Below are 22,096 nucleotides of genomic sequence, written 5' to 3' on the forward strand. Positions count from 1 at the left end.
GATTACAAGTGAATCCACTGCGGCTAATCAGAGGCAATCTCATCGGGACGCTGCGCCCCATCTCTGCCCCTCTAGGCTGGATGAACCAGCGGCTTTGCTCTTTGCAGGGTTAAACTGGTCATCTGTGCTGTGAGCAGCGGGCGCAGCTCCACATTCCCCCACAGCAGTGCTCCTCTCCTCCTAATTAGTAACTCATTACCCGAGAAGGAGAGCAGTCATGCAGAACCGAGCGGCCATGAACATTCATTACACAGGAAACCTGCGTCCTGAGGGGCCGTTCACACACGGAGGATCTGCACAAGAAAAAGCTCATTCCCTGCATGGAGAATCTGTGTATACACTGCACATCCATATGGACTGACCCTATACATAGCGCATCGATGATTGATCGCCGAGACCCTCACCAAGTCCGGATCAGTCTATAGGGCTGGGGGGTCCCATCACTCAACATCTTATGACCTGATCTGTGCACGGTCGCAGGCTGTCAGGGCATGCTGGGAGTTGTAGTTCTGCAACAGCTAGAAGTTGCAGATCATTGTTCTATCTATAAAACATGTCTTCAAAGCAGGAGAGGAGAAGGGGTTAACGCCAGAAATCATATTAATCGTTGATTAAATAATGAATCTTTTATTTCATAGGTCTACGCGTTTCGAGGTATGAAACCTCTTCCTCAGGACCAGAATATCAACAATGCCCAATGACAATACTCTGGTCCTTGAAACATGTAGACCTATGGAATAAAAGATTTAATCAACGATTCTATATGATTTCTGGCGAAGTGCGGCGTTAACCCCTTCTCTCCTGCTTTGAAGATTGATCCACGTGGGGCTGCGGCAGCCGCCATTATCTCATGCTACATGTGGTAGCGGTGACCCTCACAACCACACTAGGCGAGTGTATACTTTTATACATTACTCCGCTGTTTATCTGGTAAAACCCTATCAGCCCTTCTTTTTCTAGTTTTATCACTATCTATAAGGCCAGTTTCACACTTGCGTTGAACGGCATCCGTTGCATTGCGTTGTGTGACAGATGCAACGGATTGTACAAAACAAGGAAAGCTTTTTTTTCTTCTTTACAGTTTTACTGGCGGCCGCCGGGCGCTCAGCTGAGCGCTCTCAAAAGCCGGCTGCCGGGCGCTCAGCCGATTGCTCTCAACAGCCGGCTGCCGGGCGCTCAGCTGAACGTTCGGCCACCGAGAGACAAAATAAAGTTTGTGATAAAAAAAAAAAAGATGAGCATGCGCAGTGAAAAATAAAGGATTCCACTGCTCAAAAAACGTTACATGCTGCGTTCCTTCCGCCCGGCGGAACGGATTCCGCTATTTCCCATAGACTTGTATAGATGACTGACTGTGCCAAAAGTACCTGCGTTGCTTCCGCTGGCCAACACTGCGTTGCTTTCGCCGGGCGGAAGAAACGCAGCATGTAACGTTTTTTGAGCGGCGGAATCCTTGATTTTTCACTGCGCATGATCATTTTTTTTTTTAATCACAGAAACTTTATTTTGTCTCTCGGTGGCCGAACGTTCAGCTGAGCGCCCGGCCGGCGGCATGCGAGAGCTCTCAGCTGAGCGCCCGGCCGCCGGCATGCGAGAGCTCTCAGCTGAGCGCCCGGCCGCCGGCACGTGAGAGCGATCAGCTGAGCGCCCGGCCGCCGGCACGTGAGAGCGATCAGCTGAGCGCCCGGCCGCCGGCATGTGAGAGCGATCAGCTGAGCGCCCAGCCGCCGGCTTTTGAGAGCGATCAGCTGAGTGCCCGGCAGCCGGCTTTTGAGAGCGATCAGCTGAGCGCCCGGCTGCCGGCTTTTGAGAGTGCTCAGCTGATCGTTCACAATAGTCTGCTGCCGGTAAAACTGTAAAGAAGAAAAGAAAAAAAAAAGAAAAAAGCTTTCCGTTTTTGTACGATCCGTTGCATCCGTCACACAACGCAATGCAACGGATGCAGTTCAACGCAAGTGTGAAACACATGGCATGGTCTGCATGTATTGAGCTGGCACTGATGGCCTGACCCCATCGTAGTTCCCCCCCCCCCCACCCCCCAAAAAAAAACAAAAAACAAAAAAAATGAGATAAGAAAATAGGACCCTAAACCATAATCAGACTCAATACACCGCCGGCAGACAGATTGGGACATGCTACATTGCAATGAAGGTTACTACAGGGGCCTAATAGCTGACCCCCCCCCCACCACAACCCACACCCAGAAAGCTCCTTGGATCTTTTATTTATTTGGTTACTACAGAGAAAATAGAAAGTGATTCCACCCCGCAGAACAATCTTCACACGCAGCAGCGAGCAGCGCCGCTTCCTTCCTGAGGAGCGAGCCAGCGGCCAAACATGAGCTCAGCAGGATACACCGTCCACGTACTGCGGCTGCTGCACCGGCTCCCAGACACTTCCCCAAGGAAGACTCGGGCTTGTACCACTCCATAGGAACTGACTCCAATATTTTCCAATGATTTTGGGATCACCAGTGTGAATTGTGCCACAGACTAGTAAGAGTCCGTGTGCTGACTGTAGCCCTAAACTACGGATGCCTGGAACGGGGGGGATTTATAACAACAAAATACCATTCTGATCAATTTAGTACCTCTTTTTGGAAACGTTGGGGAGCAGCTAATACGGTGGCCATCTCCCATCTGCATAGTTTGTAAATCATCTCCCACATCTACTCACATACAGACAATACCAAGGACCAGGGGTGCTCACTGCGGGTGGAAGAAAGACGATTCCGGCAGCTAAATAGGAAAGGGTTCTTTACAGTTAGAGCAGTCAGACTGTGGAATGCCGACCACAAGAGGAAGTAATGGCAGATACTAACAGCCTCTAAGAAAGGGCTGGATGATTCCTCACTACACAACATTGTCTGTTATAAATGATTTAGTGACAAAATGTATAATTGATTTAGATGATCTGGGGTCTTTTTTTCCAGCCTATGTGATCCGTCTGTTTGCGCCCCATAAAATAAGCCCCCCCCCCCCCACGTGTGTCTCGATATACAGTGATAAATGAGAGTACGGGCACGGCTGGTGGTACACGGTGCTCGGCACAGCGGCAGCCGGCAGCTCCGGCGCACACATTGCCACTCGCTCTATTTTCCGGTTGTCGTCCACCTCGGTGTAGTATTATCTCCTGCTCGGCTGCACGTCTGGTATTCACCTTCTCACCAGCATTAATAATACAGCAGCACAGGAGAACTTGTTCTGCATTAATAATCTGCTCCATTCAGAAAGTCATCATCCAGTGGACACCAAAAACAGAGCATCGCACCAGGTACCCCGGCCTCCATCTTTAAGGTATCACCCCGCCGATGCTGGATCACCCATATAGCTACATCTACATCCCAGCAAACGATCTACAGAAACCTGATAATGATGGTCTCCCTGATGGTACCGTAGACCGGCAGCACACACAGCAGTGTGGCACCAAAGGCAGCACACAGAGCGGTCTGGCACCATAGATCAGCGGTGCAAGGAGTGGCGTGGCACCATAGACCGGTGGCACAAGGAGTGGTGTGGCACCGTAGATTGTCAGCACAAGGAGCGGCGTGGCACTGTAGACCGGTGGCACAAGGAGTGGTGTGGCACTGTAGACCGGCAGCACAAGGAGCGGTGTGGCACTGTAGACCAGCGGTGCAAGGAATGGCGTGGCACCATAGACCGGTGGTACAAGGAGCGGCGTGGCTCTGTAGACCGGTGGTACAAGGAGCGGCGTGGCTCTGTAGACCGGCGGCACAAGAAGCGGCGTGGCTCTGTAGACCAGCAGCACAAGAAGCGGCGTGGCTCTGTAGACCAGCGGCACAAGAAGTGGCGTGGCTCTGTAGACCGGCGGCACAAGAAGCGGCGTGGCTCTGTAGACCGGCGGCACAAGAAGCGGCGTGGCTCTGTAGACCGGCGGCACAAGAAGCGGCGTGGCTTTGTAGACCAGCGGCACAAGAAGCAGCGTGGCTCTGTAAACCAGCAGCACAAGAAGCGGCGTCGCTCTGTAGACCAGCGGCACAAGAAGCGGCGTGGCTCTGCAGACCAGCGGCACAAGAAGCGGCGTGGCTCTGTAGACCGGCGGCGCAAGGAGCGGCGTGGCTTTGTAGACCGGCGGCACAAGAAGGGGAATGGCAGCGTAGACCGGAGGCACAAGGAGGCACATGGCGCCGTACATCGGTGGCATAAGGAATGGTGTGGCGGCATGTACACGATTCCCCGTGAGATGCCCTGAAGATAGTTGATGTACCGTCACGTCCTATCCCTAGAGGTCTGCAGCCTCCAGCCACTGTGAACCTGCGTCTGTCAGGGAATGCTGGGACTTGTAGTTTCACAACAGCTGGAATGTCGAGAACACTTTTCTACAATCAATAGAAATGTCTTCGATGAATGGGTCAATAAAATGTCCCTTAAGGCTATGTGTCCACGGTAGAATGTACCTGCGGACTTTTCTGCCTGAAAATCCGCGGATTTACCGCGGATTTGCCGCGGATTTTGATGCGGATTTTTTTTTTCCCATTCTATACCCAAATCCGCACCAAAATCCGCAACAAACAATTGACATGCTGCAGATTTTTCCGGATCAAAATCCGCGGCAAATCCGCAGCGGAAAAATCCGCAGCATGGACACAGCATTTCCAAAATGCCATTGAAATGGCTTGGAAGTGCCGCTGCTGCAGATTTTCGGCAAATCCGCGGCAAATCCGTGGCAAAATCCGCGGTAAATCCGCAGCGTGGGCACATAGCCTAAGGGTCAAGTGTAGCAATCAAGATCTACGACCAGATACCCCAAAAGAATGAGTCCCTCACCCCCCAAACGTGTTCATGTAATAAAGCATCTGAAAGGTTCAGGCCAAAGCAGAGGAGACACTAAGGGTGTAGGACTGTGACCACTGCAGGATGGACATTACTCCGCTCCGCAGGTGGCTCCCCTATAATAATGGCTGAGGCAGGACCGCACTAAGGTCCCCTCGGGGTTACCCTACACAGCCCCCCACAGTCAGGACTCACCCTTGGCATGGCTTTGGGCTCCGGACACCATAGAGGCTGAGGAGCAGAGGGCACCGGCTGCAGGAGAGGAGATCTGGAGCTGTCTGGTGGGAAGTTTCAGGCCCTCTCGCTGCCCCAGCCAGTTTCATGACGTGACAGATCAGCTCCTCCCCGGCCCAGGCGAGGAGGGAGGAGGAGAGGAGAAGACGGAGGGTGCCAGGAGTGGTCCGGATCACAATACACAGACAAGAGAGGGCTGCGAAAACAATACCAAGGATCATATACAAGCCTGGCACCCCCACACCCAAGAGAGCACCTCATGTCAGGATGTCTCCTGCAAGCCGGGTGCAGTGCAGAATACAACTCATGTGATAATAAAGAGCAGAGGGGCCATCACTGTCACATACATGCACAGTGGCTCAGTGGTTAGCCCTGCAGTCTTGTGGGGGCTCAGTGGTTAGCCCTGCAGTCTTGTGGGGGCTCAGTGGTTAGCCCTGCAGTCTTGTGGGGGCTCAGTGGTTAGCCCTGCAGTCTTGTGGGGGCTCAGTGGTTAGCCCTGCAGTCTTGTGGGGGCTCAGTGGTTAGCCCTGCAGTCTTGTGGGGGCTCAGTGGTTAGCCCTGCAGTCTTGTGGGGGCTCAGTGGTTAGCCCTGCAGTCTTGTGGGGGCTCAGTGGTTAGCCCTGCAGTCTTGTGGGGGCTCAGTGGTTAGCCCTGCAGTCTTGTGGGGGCTCAGTGGTTAGCCCTGCAGTCTTGTGGGGGCTCAGTGGTTAGCCCTGCAGTCTTGTGGGGGCTCAGTGGTTAGCCCTGCAGTCTTGTGGGGGCTCAGTGGTTAGCCCTGCAGTCTTGTGGGGGCTCAGTGGTTAGCCCTGCAGTCTTGCAGCACTGGGGTTCTGGGTTCAAATCCCACCAAGGACAACATCTGCAAGGAGTTTGTGTGTTCTCCCCGTGTTTGCGTGGGTTTCCTCCGGGGTCTCCCATTTCCTCCCACACTCCAAAGACATACAGATAGGGAATTTAGATTGTGAGCCCCAATGGGGACAGTGTTCCTGATGTATGTAAAGCGCTGTGGAATTACCAGGCTATATAAATGAATAAATATATTATATTCTACACACAATACCTGATAGACAAAGGGGGTTATATGTAACTGAGCTCAGGGGGGCTTCCTAAACATCCCCCCATGCTGAGATATGTGGGCACCTGTCCTATAAACAGAGATCCAGGGCTTGTCCTTATCCATCTCCATTGCTGCACCCCACAAAGACCCTCAATATTTGGACGCCGCCTTGGACAGGAGTCTTTTATGATGCTTTTTGATTAATTTTTGCAAGCTCTTGACCCCTTGCCGTCCTTGTCCACAGCCGTGTGGAGCGACAGACTCTCACACACATCTTCTGGCAGAGAAGTGTCACATCGCCTTCTAGAAATACAGGCGGAGCGAGTTTTGGCTGGCACAGGGGACGCTCGGAGGCGCTGGTGGCGGGGGTTAATGACAAGGCGTGTTGTGCACATGTTAATGTATATCTGCTTTCACTGCTTGTACGCACACAAAGGATTAAAGAGAGTAACCAGCGGCGTGACCCGGCTCATCTGACTGCTCACCGGCCGCACGACCGGCTATTATATGACCGCCATAACCCACGACTCTGCGGGGATTGCCGTAAAGATGGCTGTGCCCTTTTCAGAAAACTAAAAGAAAAAAAAAATTTCATTTCCTAAACCCCAACGGGTTAAGATTAGCTGCAATGGTGACACCGCTGCAGACCATCAGTGAGCACTGATCTCAGTGGTTGTCTGCAGCAATGTCCACATAACCTCAACGCTGCAGCCAAATGATGGGGGGAGCAGTGATGGAAACTCAACGCTCAACACATCTTCGCCGTCAAGCACAATCCGGCGAATTGCGGTTAAAACGGATCCGGTGTCTGATCCGTTTTATTCCCCATAGACTTGCATTAGCGCTGGATTATGCCGGATTGCCTTGCGTTGCATGCGGTGCCCGCCGGATGCAGCGAAATTTCTTCGTCCGGCTGCCTGAAAGGTCGCAGTATGCAACGTTTTTTGTCTCCGGCAAAAAAAAAAAACAAAAAAAAACGGACCACGCCGGATCCGGAGCCATCTGGCATGTTGTATAATGGAAGCTTATGGGCACCGAATCCATCGTCATCTGGCATATGACGGAATCCAACAACGGATCCGTTGATCTTCACATGCTCAGTATCACAATGGATCCGTCAAAAAACGGAAGTAACACATGGAAAAAACTGATGCGACAGATCCGGTGAAAAAAAATTGTTCCGTCGCATCAGTTTTTTCGCCGGATCGTGCCTGACAGCAAAAACCGGATGTGTGAAAGCAGCCTTAGGCTAAGTTCACATTTCCGTTGATTTGTATCAGTCACATGCGTCGCTTGACGCATGTGACTGATGCGCTGTTCAACGCTGTACAACGGATGACAAAGAACAGAATTCTTTGTCGGATTCCGTTGTGTGCGGGGGGCGGAGTTCTGGGGCAGAGCCGAGCTGGGGGCGGGGCCAGGCGCTGAGGATGTCAGTGGAAGTGCTGCGGTCTGCATGGCTGGGGACAGGTGAGTGTATGTGTGAGTGAGTGAGTGTGTGTATGTGCATGTATGTATGTATGTATGTATGTATGTATGTATGTGTGTGCACATGCAAAGTGCGGGAGGGGGCGGAGCCGAGCAGGGGGCGGGGCCAGGCGCTGAGGATGTCAGTGGAAGTGCTGCGGTCTGCATGGCTGGGGACAGGTGAGTGTATCTGTGAGTGAGTGTGTGTATGTGCATGTATGTATGTATGTATGTATGTATGTATGTATGTATGTATGTATGTATGCATGTATGTGTGTGCACATGCAAAGTGCGGGAGGGGGCGGAGCCGAGCAGGGGGCGGGGCCAGGCGCTGAGGATGTCAGTGGAAGTGCTGCGGTCTGCATGGCTGGGGACAGGTGAGTGTATCTGTGAGTGAGTGAGTGAGTGTGTGTGTGTGCATGTATGTATGTATGTATGTGTGTGTGTGCACATGCAAAGTGCGGGAGGGGGCGGAGCCGAGCAGGGGGCGGGGCCAGACGAGGGTGTCAGTGCTTGTCTGCATGGCTGGGGACAGGTGTGTGTGTGTGTGTACATACATGTGCGGAGTGCGGGAGGGGGCGGGGCCGAGCGGGGAAGTGTCGGCCTCCCTGCACACGTAACCAGCCTAAATATCGGGTAACAGCAAAGCACCCGATGTTTACCTTGGTTACCCGATATTTACCTTGGTTACGGGCCTACACCGCTTAGCGCTGGCTCCTTGCACCGTAACCAGGGTAAATATCGGGTAACCAACCAAAGCTGGTGACGTGTGCAGGGAGCCAGAGAGCATGCGCAGCGAAATCCGACGGATCTCGCTGCTCAAAAAACGTTACATGCTGCGTTCCTCCCGCCCGGCGGTCAATCGTTCCACGACTGATCAGTCGGGCGGAGGGTGCAACGCAGCATCATCAGTCACAATCCGCTGCTCATACAAGTCTATGGGAGCAGCGGAATCCGCTAAACGGATTCCGCTGTTTACAAGAGCAGCGGATTGTGACTGATAGATTTTAGCGGAAATGTGAACTTAGCTTTAGAGAATTCACATTACTTAGTAGGTGTAATGCTCCGGATCCCCTGCGGAGGCGCTGCATGGGAACATTAAAGGGGTATTCCAATCTCCAAGATCCTATCCCAATATGTAGTAGGTGTAATAATAATATTAGCAAATACCTTCTATTAGAAATGTAGTATAGTTCTCCTGATATAGCCATGTCTCTTACCTCATGTGCAGGGTATTGCAGCTGAGGCATCCATGGTTACGTCCACTTATATAGGGACAGTTAGGTTCTAGCGGATAACCTAAGCTGCAATGCCCTGCACATGAGGTAAGAGAAATGGCTATATCAGGAGATCTATACTACATTTCTAATAGGAGGTATTTGCTAATATTATTATTACACCTACTACATATTGGAATAGGATATTGGAGATGGGCATACCCCTCTAAACTTGTTGCCTGTCCCCCCACAGATGGTGCCAGCTTTGATCAGCGCACTCTGGGCTACTTCTATCCAAAGCAGACACCTCCTTTACCTTCTTTTTTTAAAATATTGGTGTCCACAATCACATGTGCAGGACACAGCAGAGGTCCGGGGAGGGGGAGGAGAGGGGTGGCCGGGGGCTAAATCACCACTATAGGAAACCAGAATACACAAAGCGTCAGATGGATTCATCTTCAGACGGTGCCTGCGACTGATGACATTACAGCCCTATCTGACCAGAAACAAACAAGGGTCTGTACCATGCAAAAGTAAAAGCACCCCCCAGGTGGTGACAGCCAGGAAACAGCTCGGAATAATTCAGCACGGAGGGACGTGAAAGGTTCACAGATGAAAAGCAGGAGATAGTTTTACGACCGAGAGGTCAGAAGTCTTGACCTACACATGACTGCAGAAGAAACAGACACGGGCATTGTGTCTGGAGTATATACTGTATTTATATATATATATATATATATATATATATATATATACACACACAGTTAGGTCCAGAAATATTTGGACAGTGACACAAGTTTTGTTATTTTAGCTGTTTACAAAAATATGTTCAGAAATACAATTATATATATATAATATGGGCTGAAAGTGCACACTCCCAGCTGCAATATGAGAGTTTTCACATCCAAATCGGAGAAAGGGTTTAGGAATCATAGCTCTGTAATGCATAGCCTCCTCTTTTTCAAGGGACCAAAAGTAATTGGACAAGGGACTCTAAGGGCTGCATTTAACTCTGAAGGCGTCTCCCTTGTTAACCTGTAATCAATGAAGTAGTTAAAAGGTCTGGGGTTGATTACAGGTGTGTGGTTTTGCATTTGGAAGCTGTTGCTGTGACCAGACAACATGCGGTCTAAGGAACTCTCAATTGAGGTGAAGCAGAACATCCTGAGGCTGAAAAAAAAGAAAAAAATCCATCAGAGAGATAGCAGCCATGCTTGGAGTAGCAAAATCAACAGTCGGGTACATTCTGAGAAAAAAAGAATTGACTGGTGAAATTGGGAACTCAAAAAGGCCTGGGCGTCCACGGATGACAACAGTGGTGGATGATCGCCGCATACTTTCTTTGGTGAAGAAGAACCCGTTCACAACATCAACTGAAGTCCAGAACACTCTCAGTGAAGTAGGTGTATCTGTCTCTAAGTCAACAGTAAAGAGAAGACTCCATGAAAGTAAATACAAAGGGTTCACATCTAGATGCAAACCATTCAGCAATTCCAAAAATAGACAGGCCAGAGTTACATTTGCTGAAAAACACCTCATGAAGCCAGCTCAGTTCTGGAAAAGTATTCTATGGACAGATGAGACAAAGATCAACCTGTACCAGAATGATGGGAAGAAAAAAGTTTGGAGAAGAAAAGGAACGGCACATGATCCAAGGCACACCACATCCTCTGTAAAACATGGTGGAGGCAACGTGATGGCATGGGCATGCATGGCTTTCAATGGCACTGGGTCACTTGTGTTTATTGATGACATAACAGCAGACAAGAGTAGCCGGATGAATTCTGAAGTGTACCGGAATATACTTTCAGCCCAGATTCAGCCAAATGCCGCAAAGTTGATCGGACGGCGCTTCATAGTACAGATGGACAATGACCCCAAGCATACAGCCAAAGCTACCCAGGAGTTCATGAGTGCAAAAAAGTGGAACATTCTGCAATGGCCAAGTCAATCACCAGATCTTAACCCAATTGAGCATGCATTTCACTTGCTCAAATCCAGACTTAAGACGGAAAGACCCACAAACAAGCAAGACCTGAAGGCTGCGGCTGTAAAGGCCTGGCAAAGCATTAAGAAGGAGGAAACCCAGCGTTTGGTGATGTCCATGGGTTCCAGACTTAAGGCAGTGATTGCATCCAAAGGATTCGCAACAAAATATTGAAAATAAAAATATTTTGTTTGGGTTTGGTTTATTTGTCCAATTACTTTTGACCTCCTAAAATGTGGAGTGTTTGTAAAGAAATGTGACAATTCCTACAATTTCTATCAGATATTTTTGGTCAAACCTTCAAATTAAACGTTACAATCTGCACTTGAATTCTGTTGTAGAGGTTTCATTTCAAATCCAATGTGGTGGCATGCAGAGCCCAACTCGCCAAAATTGTGTCACTGTCCAAATATTTCTGGACCTAACTGTATATATTATATATATATATGGGTTATATAATAGAAGCGCGCCCACACTTCCAACCTTGGCTGCTACAGATGGCCTAAGGAATGGTCATCTGAGGAATGTTCTTCTGCACTGAATGCAAATCATCAAGATCCTCTGCTGGCAGCTCCTGAGCAATGACGTCCCAGATGTGCTTGATGGGAGGCAAGTCTGGAGAAGCTGCAGACATGGGAGTACGTCAAGGCAGTGCAGGCTGCGAACAGTAGTACGAGAAACATGTGGCCTGGTGTTGTGCCAAAAAACCACACTGGAGATATTTTGGAGAAATGGCCGCACCACTTGTTCTACTGTCACCAAATGAATGTAATGCCGAGCACCTGGAATAGAGGGGTCTGGATAAAAATAATAATATTTAATCATTTACATAGCGCTGTTAATTCCACAGCGCTTTACATACATCGGCAACTCTGTCCCCATTGAGGCTCACAATCTAGGTTCCCTACGAGTATGTCTTTGGAGTGTGGGAGGAAACCAGAGTACCCGGAGGAAACCCACGCAAACACGGGGAGAACATACAAACTCCTTGCAGATAGTGTCTTTGGTGGGATTCGAATCCAGGACCCCAGCGCTGCAAGACTGCAGTGCTAACCACTGAGCCACCACAAGACTGCAGTGCTAACCACTGAGCCACCGTGCCGCCACTGTGCCTTCCAACACCATAATCCCAGAATTAGACCAATGAGACGTTCCCTCATGAAGGCCTCTTCATGGTGTTACCCATGTGGTCACCATATGGAGACCGGAGGCTGGATTGGAGGTCTATCCTCTTCAGTGCTGGAGATTAGTCTGAAGACCTTGAACCACCATGGTCTGCAGCGTCTCCGAACTTGTCTCCCATTTCTGCTGATCGCAGCACAGCCCATGACTGACCATAGCGGACATGACTCATGGATGGGACGTCACCACAGTCATAGAAGGGGTATGCTCCTTTCATTATTTTGGGTCATTCCCTACACATTGCCAATCTTTCAAAAAAAATACCCAACAAAGTGAGGGTCCCATGAACACAACACGGCCATCACAGGGTAACACACAGGCTGCTGTATCTGAGCGACCCCCAATAACCCATGTGGTGGATACGTGCAGCGAGCGGCAGCTGTGCCCGCGGCCCGGCATACGCCATACACAAAGCTCGCCCTGTGCACATGGCAGGACATACTCCATGAGTCAATGTGCGGATTCTTACCACACTCGGGGTGAAGGGGTTACTGACACGGGGGATGGGACAGCTATGTGAGGAATGTAGAAGGAGACACGAGCCCATCTCCAGGCTGCCCCCCTGCGCCTCCAGACACATGCCGGGGTCTAGAGGGTATTAAAGGAACATGACCCCTACAAATGACTGTTCAGATTACAGCAGGGCTGATGCCAATTGATTCTGCTCCTTCCTGCGGCGTGGCCCTCCGTGGAATAATAACCATGTGTGACATGAAAGGGTAACGTCCGTCCTGGTAAGCGCCTTTGTCACAAGGCATTATGCTGTGCCCTGCGTCTACAATATGGGCACAGCAGCGAGTGCCAGCCGTGCACGTGGCACTATCCTTTCCAAGAGGGTTACTTACACTTGTTATCCGAGACAGCTGCGTCTTACAATACACAAGCACCAGCAAGACATATGCTGGGGGGAGACGAGGCGGGCGATCGGACCCCAGAAAACCCTGCAATCCACAATGTGACAAGGCAGACGATCGGACCCCAGAAAGCCCTGCAATCCACATAATGTAACAAGGCGGACGATCGGACCCCAGAAAGCCCCGCAATCCACAATGTAACAAGGCGGACGATCAGACCCCAGAAAGCCCTGCAATCCACAATGTGACAAGGCGGACGATTGGACCCCAGAAAGCCCCGCAATCCACATAATGTAACAAGGCGGGCGATCGGACCCCAGAAAACCCTGCAATCCACAATGTGACAAGGCGGACGATCGGACCCCAGAAAGCCCCGCAATCCAGAATGTGACAAGGCGGGCGATCGGACCCCAGAAAGCCCTGCAATCCACATAATGTAACAAGGCGGAATATCTGACCCCAGAAAGCCCCGCAATCCATAATGTGACAAGGCGGATGATCGGACCCCAGAAAGCCCTGCAATCCACATAATGTAACAAGGCGGGCGATCGGACCCCAGAAAGCCCCGCAATCCACATAATGCAACAAGGCGGGCGATCGGACCCCAGAAAGCCCCGCAATCCACATAATGTAACAAGGCGGAATATCTGACCCCAGAAAGCCCCGCAATCCATAATGTGACAAGGCGGACGATCGGACCCCAGAAAGCCCCGCAATCCACATAATGCAACAAGGCGGGCGATCGGACCCCAGAAAGCCCCGCAATCCACATAATGTAACAAGGCGGACGATCGGACCCCAGAAAGCCCCGCAATCCATAATGTGACAAGGCGGACGATCGGACCCCAGAAAGCCCCGCAATCCACATAATGCAACAAGGCGGGCGATCGGACCCCAGAAAGCCCCGCAATCCACATAATGTAACAAGGCGGAATATCGGACCCCAGAAAACCCTGCAATCCACAATGTAACAAGGCGGACGATCGGACCCCAGAAAGCCCCGCAATCCACAATGTAACAAGGCGGACGATCGGACCCCAGAAAGCCCCGCAATCCACATAATGTAACAAGGCGGACGATCGGACCCCAGAAAGCCCCGCAATCCACATAATGTAACAAGGCGGAATATCGGACCCCAGAAAACCCTGCAATCCACAATGTAACAAGGCGGACGATCGGACCCCAGAAAGCCCCGCAATCCACAATGTAACAAGGCGGACGATCGGACCCCAGAAAGCCCCGCAATCCACATAATGTAACAAGGCGGACGATCGGACCCCAGAAAGCCCTGCAATCCACAATGTGACAAGGCGGACGATTGGACCCCAGAAAGCCCCGCAATCCAGAATGTGACAAGGCGGGCGATCGGACCCCAGAAAGCCCTGCAATCCACATAATGTAACAAGGCGGGCGATCGGACCCCAGAAAGCCCCGCAATCCACAATGTGACAAGGCGGACGATCGGACCCCAGAAAGCCCTGCAATCCACATAATGTAACAAGGCGGAATATCGGACCGCAGAAAGCCCTGCAATCCACAATGTGACAAGGCGGAATATCGGACCCCAGAAAGCCCTGCAATCCACATAATGCAACAAGGCGAACGATCGGACCCCAGAAAGCCCTGCAATCCACATAATGTAACAAGGCGGACGGTCGGACCCCAGAAAGCCCTGCAATCCACATAATGCAACAAGGCGAACGATCGGACCCCAGAAAGCCCTGCAATCCACATAATGCAACAAGGCGAACGATCGGACCCCAGAAAGCCCTGCAATCCACATAATGTAACAAGGCGGACGCTCGGACCCCAGAAAGCCCTGCAATCCACATAATGCAACAAGGCGAACGATCGGACCCCAGAAAGCCCTGCAATCCACATAATGTAACAAGGCGGACGATCGGACCCCAGAAAGCCCCGCAATCCACATAATGTAACAAGGCGGAATATCGGACCCCAGAAAGCCCTGCAATCCACAATGTGACAAGGCGGAATATCGGACCCCAGAAAGCCCCGCAATCCACATAATGTAACAAGGCGGAATATCGGACCCCAGAAAGCCCTGCAATCCACAATGTGACAAGGCGGAATATCGGACCCCAGAAAGCCCCGCAATCCACATAATGTAACAAGGCGGGCGATCGGACCCCAGAAAGCCCCGCAATCCAAATAATGTAACAAGGCGAACGATCGGACCCCAGAAAGCCCCGCAATCCACATAATGTAACAAGGCGGAATATCGGACCCCAGAAAACCCTGCAATCCACAATGTAACAAGGCGGACGATCGGACCCCAGAAAGCCCCGCAATCCACAATGTAACAAGGCGGACGATCGGACACCAGAAAGCCCCGCAATCCACATAATGTAACAAGGCGGACGATCGGACCCCAGAAAGCCCTGCAATCCACAATGTGACAAGGCGGACGATTGGACCCCAGAAAGCCCCGCAATCCAGAATGTGACAAGGCGGGCGATCGGACCCCAGAAAGCCCTGCAATCCACATAATGTAACAAGGCGGACGATCGGACCCCAGAAAGCCCCGCAATCCACAATGTGACAAGGCGGACGATCGGACCCCAGAAAGCCCTGCAATCCACATAATGTAACAAGGCGGAATATCGGACCGCAGAAAGCCCTGCAATCCACAATGTGACAAGGCGGAATATCGGACCCCAGAAAGCCCTGCAATCTACATAATGTGACAAGGCGGAGGATCAGACCCCAGAAAGCCCCGCAATCTACATAATGTAACAAGGCGGGCGATCGGACCCCAGAAAGCCCTGCAATCCACATAATATAACAAGGCGGACGATCGGACACCAGAAAGCCCCGCAATCCACATAATGTAACAAGGCGGACGATCGGACCCCAGAAAGCCCTGCAATCCACAATGTGACAAGGCGGACGATTGGACCCCAGAAAGCCCCGCAATCCAGAATGTGACAAGGCGGGCGATCGGACCCCAGAAAGCCCTGCAATCCACATAATGTAACAAGGCGGACGATCGGACCCCAGAAAGCCCCGCAATCCACAATGTGACAAGGCGGACGATCGGACCCCAGAAAGCCCTGCAATCCACATAATGTAACAAGGCGGAATATCGGACCGCAGAAAGCCCTGCAATCCACAATGTGACAAGGCGGAATATCGGACCCCAGAAAGCCCTGCAATCTACATAATGTGACAAGGCGGAGGATCAGACCCCAGAAAGCCCCGCAATCTACATAATGTAACAAGGCGGGCGATCGGACCCCAGAAAGCCCTGCAATCCACATAATGCAACAAGGCGAACGATCGGACCCCAGAAAGCCCTGCAATCCACATAATGTAACAAGGCGAACGATCGGACCCCAGAAAGCCCTGCAATCCACATAATGTAACAAGGCGGACGCTCGGACCCCAGAAAGCCCTGCAATCCACATAATGCAACAAGGCGAACGATCGGACCCCAGAAAGCCCTGCAATCCACATAATGCAACAAGGCGAACGATCGGACCCCAGAAAGCCCTGCAATCCACATAATGTAACAAGGCGGACGCTCGGACCCCAGAAAGCCCTGCAATCCACATAATGTAACAAGGCGAACGATCGGACCCCAGAAAGCCCCGCAATCCACATAATGTAACAAGGCGGAATATCGGACCCCAGAAAGCCCTGCAATCCACAATGTGACAAGGCGGAATATCGGACCCCAGAAAGCCCTGCAATCTACATAATGTGACAAGGCGGAGGATCAGACCCCAGAAAGCCCTGCAATCTACATAATGTGACAAGGCGGAGGATCGGACCCCAGAAAGCCCCGCAATGCAAATAATGTAACAAGGCGGACGATCGGACCCCAGAAAGCCCCGCAATTCACATAATGTAACAAGGCGGACGATCGGACCCCAGAAAGCCCCGCAATCCAAATAATGTAACAAGGCGGGCGATCGGACCCCAGAAAGCCCCGCAATCCACATAATGTAACAAGGCGGACGATCGGACCCCAGAAAGCCCTGCAATCCACATAATGTAACAAGGCGGACGATCGGACCCCAGAAAGCCCTGCAATCCACATAATGTAACAAGGCGGACGATCGGACCCCAGAAAGCCCTGCAATCCACATAATATAACAAGGCGGGCGATCGGACCCCAGAAAACCCTGCAATCCACATAATGCAACAAGGCGGACGATCGGACCCCAGAAAGCCCCGCAATCCACATAATGTCACAAAGCGGACGATCGGACCCCAGAAAGCCCCACAATCCACATAATGTAACAAGGCGGACGATTGGACCTCAGAAAGCCCCGCAATCCACATAATGTAACAAGGCGAACGATCGGACCCCAGAAAGCCCTGCAATCCACAATGTGACAAGGCGGAGGATAGGACCCCAGAAAGCCCTGCAATCCACAATGTGACAAGGCGGAAGATCAGACCCCAGAAAGCCCTGCAATCTACATAATGTAACAAGGCGGACGATCGGACCCCAGAAAGCCCCGCAATCCAAATAATGTGACGTGGAGGAGCGAATAATGGGAGTTATCAGCTCGCAGGAATGAAACCTGGACAGCGTCCAACGCACCGGCCGCCCCCGCCCCGCACAGCTATGGTAGAGGCACCAGCAGTACTAATGACAATCTGCAGGACGGCTCTGCTCATCCTGAGCCTCCTGGTTCATGAACAGAACAGGAAAGGCTTCTGGTGCTAGCCTTCATCCGATGGCTTTTTGGATTGTGGCGGTCGCTGACTGATCATACAGTGACTATGTCCTGACCTCAGAGGACCCCTTTAACACTGAATATCACTTGCATGAGATTTGTGTTAGGTTTCTGTATAGCAGGGTACATTATGCCCTCCTCGGGTGGTAGACTCCGCAGCCCCGGGCAGAACGAGCGCCACATGCCTCATCACACATCGCGTTACATAATATAGAAGTCTCTACCCTGCGCTCCTTCTGGGGGCAATTAGATTTGGATAATTACAAGCCTCGCACGATGCATTTGAAGACGTGAATAACAGATTTTTGGAAATGGGAAAACAATTATTTACTTTAAGCAAAGTTTCATATGTGGAGTCTCCAGCGTGGGGGGGGGGGGGGGGGGGGCCTGTCCCCAGAGTCTCCAGCGTGGGTGGGGGGGCCCTGTCCCCAGAGTCTCCAGCGTGGGTGGGGGGGCCGGTTCTCCCCAGAGTCTCCAGCGTGGGTGGGTGGGCCCTGTCCCCAGAGTCTCCAGCGTGGGTGGGTGGGCCCTGTCCCCAGAGTCTCCAGCGTGGGTGGGTGGGCCCTGTCCCCAGAGTCTCCAGCGTGGGGGGGGGGCCTGTCCCCAGAGTCTCCAGCGTGGGGGGGGGGGGGGGCCCTGTCCCCAGAGTCTCCAGCGTGGGGGGGGGCCCTGTCTCCAGTGTGGGGGGGGCCCTGTCCCCAGCGTGGGTGGGTGGGCCCTGTTCCCAGAGTCTCCAGCGAGGGTGGGGGGGCCGGTTCTCCCCAGAGTCGTCAGTGACGGTGGGGGGGGGGTCAGTTCTCCCCAGAGTCGCCAGCGTGTGTGGGGGGGGGGGGGTTCAGGCCTCTTCCCACTATTGGTGGGAGGGTCCCCCTAGAGTCTGTAGCGTTGGGCGGGCGGGTGAGGCCTCCCCATAAAGTCTCCAGTATGGGTGGGGGCCTCTCCCCAGAGATGGTGGTGTGGTGATGGTTGGGGGTTCCCCAGAAACTCCACAGAGCACAAGATGGGGTTCTCTTTCTAAAGTCTCCGCAGCACAGCTCCTGCAGATATTGCTCATAGTAACGTGCAGGCACATGTAATGGTGGAGTAGGGCTGTGAATGTAACACTGACTCTACAAGACATGCTGAGAGCTGTAGTTCCCCATCTGCTGGAGATGTAATTTGAAGCCATCGGTGGCAGACACGGGGTAATGACGGGTGTGGAGGAGGATGCACTTGTTCCTGCAGCAGGTCACAGCTTGTCTGGCAGCGATACACCTGTGTCATGCTGTCACTCAGCGCTGTCATCGCTATGGCTGCACCTGGACAGCAGGGGGCAGCACTGCACGACATTACATAACTCCCGCCAGGCAATAACCCGCTTTCTAATAAGGTAGAATACAGACAATGCTTCCAGAAAACTGCAGGGTCTATAAGTGACGATTTGGCAGCTAAATCCGCATAAGCCATAAATGAGAAAGCCCCGGCTCATTGTCCTCTTCACAGCACCGCACCCAGTCCTTAAATCACCCGACCTGTGCCAATCCAGAGCTGCCACACCTCTGTCCTACCAGCGATTATTGCTTTAACCCTTCCATGTCCAGGGTCAGAAAGTCACTGGGCAGAACAAGAATGTCCATAAGGGGTGAGAGGACAGAGGAAATAATATTGAGCGGACTCGCCCAGCACAGGGTGCAGCAGAAGGGAGCGCAGCTCCTGGGTAAAAGTGCAGCACGCAGCGATCCACATATTTCTTTCTTGAGATATTAAACTTTTGTGCTGCTAATAATCCAGAACGACAAATCACCAATATACGCTGCGGCTGCTTATTACTGTGAGCGGCGCGGATCTTATCTTCTGATGCAATAGTTTGGCGTTACGACGCGTCATCACTCCATGATCAGTGGTGGTCAAGTCTCTGAGAATAAAGGGGCCGCAGCATTAGGTTTCCATTGCAGGTAAGGGGCGAGCTGCAGATCCCCGGTACAGAGGGCAGGTAAGGGGCGAGCTGCAGATCCCGGTACAACAGAGGGCAGGTAAGGGGCGAGCTGCAGATGCCGGTACAGAGGGCAGGTAAGGGGCGAGCTGCAGATGCCGGTACAGAGGGCAGGTAAGGGGCGAGCTGCAGATCCCCGGTGCAGAGGGCAGGTAAGGGGCGAGCTGCAGATCCCCGGTGCAGAGGGCAGGTAAGGGGCGAGCTGCAGATCCCCGGTGCAGAGGGCAGGTAAGGGGCGAGCTGCAGATCCCCGGTGCAGAGGGCAGGTAAGGGGCGAGCTGCAGATCCCCGGTGCAGAGGGCAGGTAAGGGGCGAGCTGCAGATCCCCGGTGCAGAGGGCAGGTAAGGGGCGAGCTGCAGATCCCCGGTGCAGAGGGCAGGTAAGGGGCGAGCTGCAGGTCCCGGTACAGAGGGCAGGTAAGGGGCGAGCTGCAGATGCCGGTACAGAGGGCAGGTAAGGGGCGAGCTGCAGGTCCCCGGTATATAGAGGGCAGGTAAGGGGCGAGCTGCAGGTCCCCGGTATATAGAGGGCAGGTAAGGGGCGAGCTGCAGATCCCCGGTGCAGAGGGCAGGTAAGGGGCGAGCTGCAGATCCCCGGTGCAGAGGGCAGGTAAGGGGCGAGCTGCAGGTCCCGGTACAGAGGGCAGGTAAGGGGCGAGCTGCAGATGCCGGTACAGAGGGCAGGTAAGGGGCGAGCTGCAGGTCCCCGGTATATAGAGGGCAGGTAAGGGGCGAGCTGCAGGTCCCCGGTATATAGAGGGCAGGTAAGGGGCGAGCTGCAGGTCCCGGTACAACAGAGGGCAGGTAAGGGGCGAGCTGCAGATGCCGGTACAACAGAGGGCAGGTAAGGGGCGAGCTGCAGATGCCGGTACAACAGAGGGCAGGTAAGGGGCGAGCTGCAGATGCCGGTACAACAGAGGGCAGGTAAGGGGCGAGCTGCAGATGCCGGTACAACAGAGGGCAGGTAAGGGGCGAGCTGCAGATGCCGGTACAACAGAGGGCAGGTAAGGGGCGAGCTGCAGATGCCGGTACAACAGAGGGCAGGTAAGGGGCGAGCTGCAGATGCCGGTACAACAGAGGGCAGGTAAGGGGCGAGCTGCAGATGCCGGTACAACAGAGGGCAGGTAAGGGGCGAGCTGCAGATGCCGGTACAACAGAGGGCAGGTAAGGGGCGAGCTGCAGCTCCCGGTACAGAGGGCAGGTAAGGGGCGAGCTGCAGATCCCCGGTACAGAGGGCAGGTAAGGGGCGAGCTGCAGATCCCCGGTACAGAGGGCAGGTAAGGGGCGAGCTGCAGATCCCCGGTATATAGAGGGCAGGTAAGGGGCGAGCTGCAGGTCCCCGGTATATAGAGGGCAGGTAAGGGGCGAGCTGCAGATCCCCGGTACAGAGGGCAGGTAAGGGGCGAGCTGCAGGTCCCCGGTATATAGAGGGCAAGTAAGGGGCGAGCTGCAGGTCCCGGTACAACAGAGGGCAGGTAAGGGGCGAGCTGCAGATGCCGGTACAACAGAGGGCAGGTAAGGGGCGAGCTGCAGATGCCGGTACAACAGAGGGCAGGTAAGGGGCGAGCTGCAGATGCCGGTACAACAGAGGGCAGGTAAGGGGCGAGCTGCAGATGCCGGTACAACAGAGGGCAGGTAAGGGGCGAGCTGCAGCTCCCGGTACAGAGGGCAGGTAAGGGGCGAGCTGCAGCTCCCGGTACAGAGGGCAGGTAAGGGGCGAGCTGCAGATCCCCGGTACAGAGGGCAGGTAAGGGGCGAGCTGCAGATCCCCGGTACAGAGGGCAGGTAAGGGGCGAGCTGCAGATCCCCGGTATATAGAGGGCAGGTAAGGGGCGAGCTGCAGGTCCCGGTACAACAGAGGGCAGGTAAGGGGCGAGCTGCAGATGCCGGTACAACAGAGGGCAGGTAAGGGGCGAGCTGCAGATGCCGGTACAACAGAGGGCAGGTAAGGGGCGAGCTGCAGATGCCGGTACAACAGAGGGCAGGTAAGGGGCGAGCTGCAGCTCCCGGTACAGAGGGCAGGTAAGGGGCGAGCTGCAGATCCCCGGTACAGAGGGCAGGTAAGGGGCGAGCTGCAGGTCCCCGGTATATAGAGGGCAGGTAAGGGGCGAGCTGCAGGTCCCCGGTATATAGAGGGCAGGTAAGGGGCGAGCTGCAGGTCCCCAGTATATAGAGGGCAGGTAAGGGGCGAGCTGCAGGTCCCCGGTATATAGAGGGCAGGTAAGGGGCGAGCTGCAGATCCCCGGTACAGAGGGCAGGTAAGGGGCGAGCTGCAGATCCCAGTACAGAGGGCAGGTAAGGGGCGAGCTGTAGATCCCCGGTACAGAGGGCAGGTAAGGGGCGAGCTGCAGATCCCCGTACAGAGGGCAGGTAAGGGGCGAGCTGCATATCCCCGTACAGAGGGCAGGTAAGGGGCGAGCTGCAGATCCCCGTACAGAGGGCAGGTAAGGGGCGAGCTGCAGATCCCCGGTACAGAGGGCAGGTAAGGGGCGAGCTGCAGATCCCCGGTACAGAGGGCAGGTAAGGGGCGAGCTGCAGATCCCCGGTACAGAGGGCAGGTAAGCGGCGAGCTGCAGATCCCGGTACAACAGAGGGCAGGTAAGGGGTGAGCTGCAGATCCCCAGTAC

The 22,096-nt window shown here is 53.4% G+C and overlaps 1 protein-coding gene across 2 annotated transcripts in view; it reads right to left on the minus strand.

Moving 5' to 3' along the window:
* The window catches only part of PAK4 (p21 (RAC1) activated kinase 4), a 50,564-nt gene that overhangs the window by 23,776 nt on the left and 4,692 nt on the right, over positions 1–22,096 (minus strand). Inside the window, exon 1 of one of the 2 annotated variants that reach the window (XM_075323487.1) lies at positions 4,989–5,094. The exons of the other annotated variant lie outside the window; for it this stretch is intronic. Within the exon in view, the coding sequence (XP_075179602.1) occupies positions 4,989–5,019 (31 nt within the window). The 5' untranslated portion in view covers positions 5,020–5,094. Of the gene's footprint in view, positions 1–4,988; positions 5,095–22,096 lie in introns of those variants that run through there. 2 annotated transcript variants of the gene reach the window in all.

Source organism: Anomaloglossus baeobatrachus, chromosome 9, assembly GCF_048569485.1.
Source record: "Anomaloglossus baeobatrachus isolate aAnoBae1 chromosome 9, aAnoBae1.hap1, whole genome shotgun sequence".
Classification (NCBI taxonomy): domain Eukaryota; kingdom Metazoa; phylum Chordata; class Amphibia; order Anura; family Aromobatidae; genus Anomaloglossus; species Anomaloglossus baeobatrachus.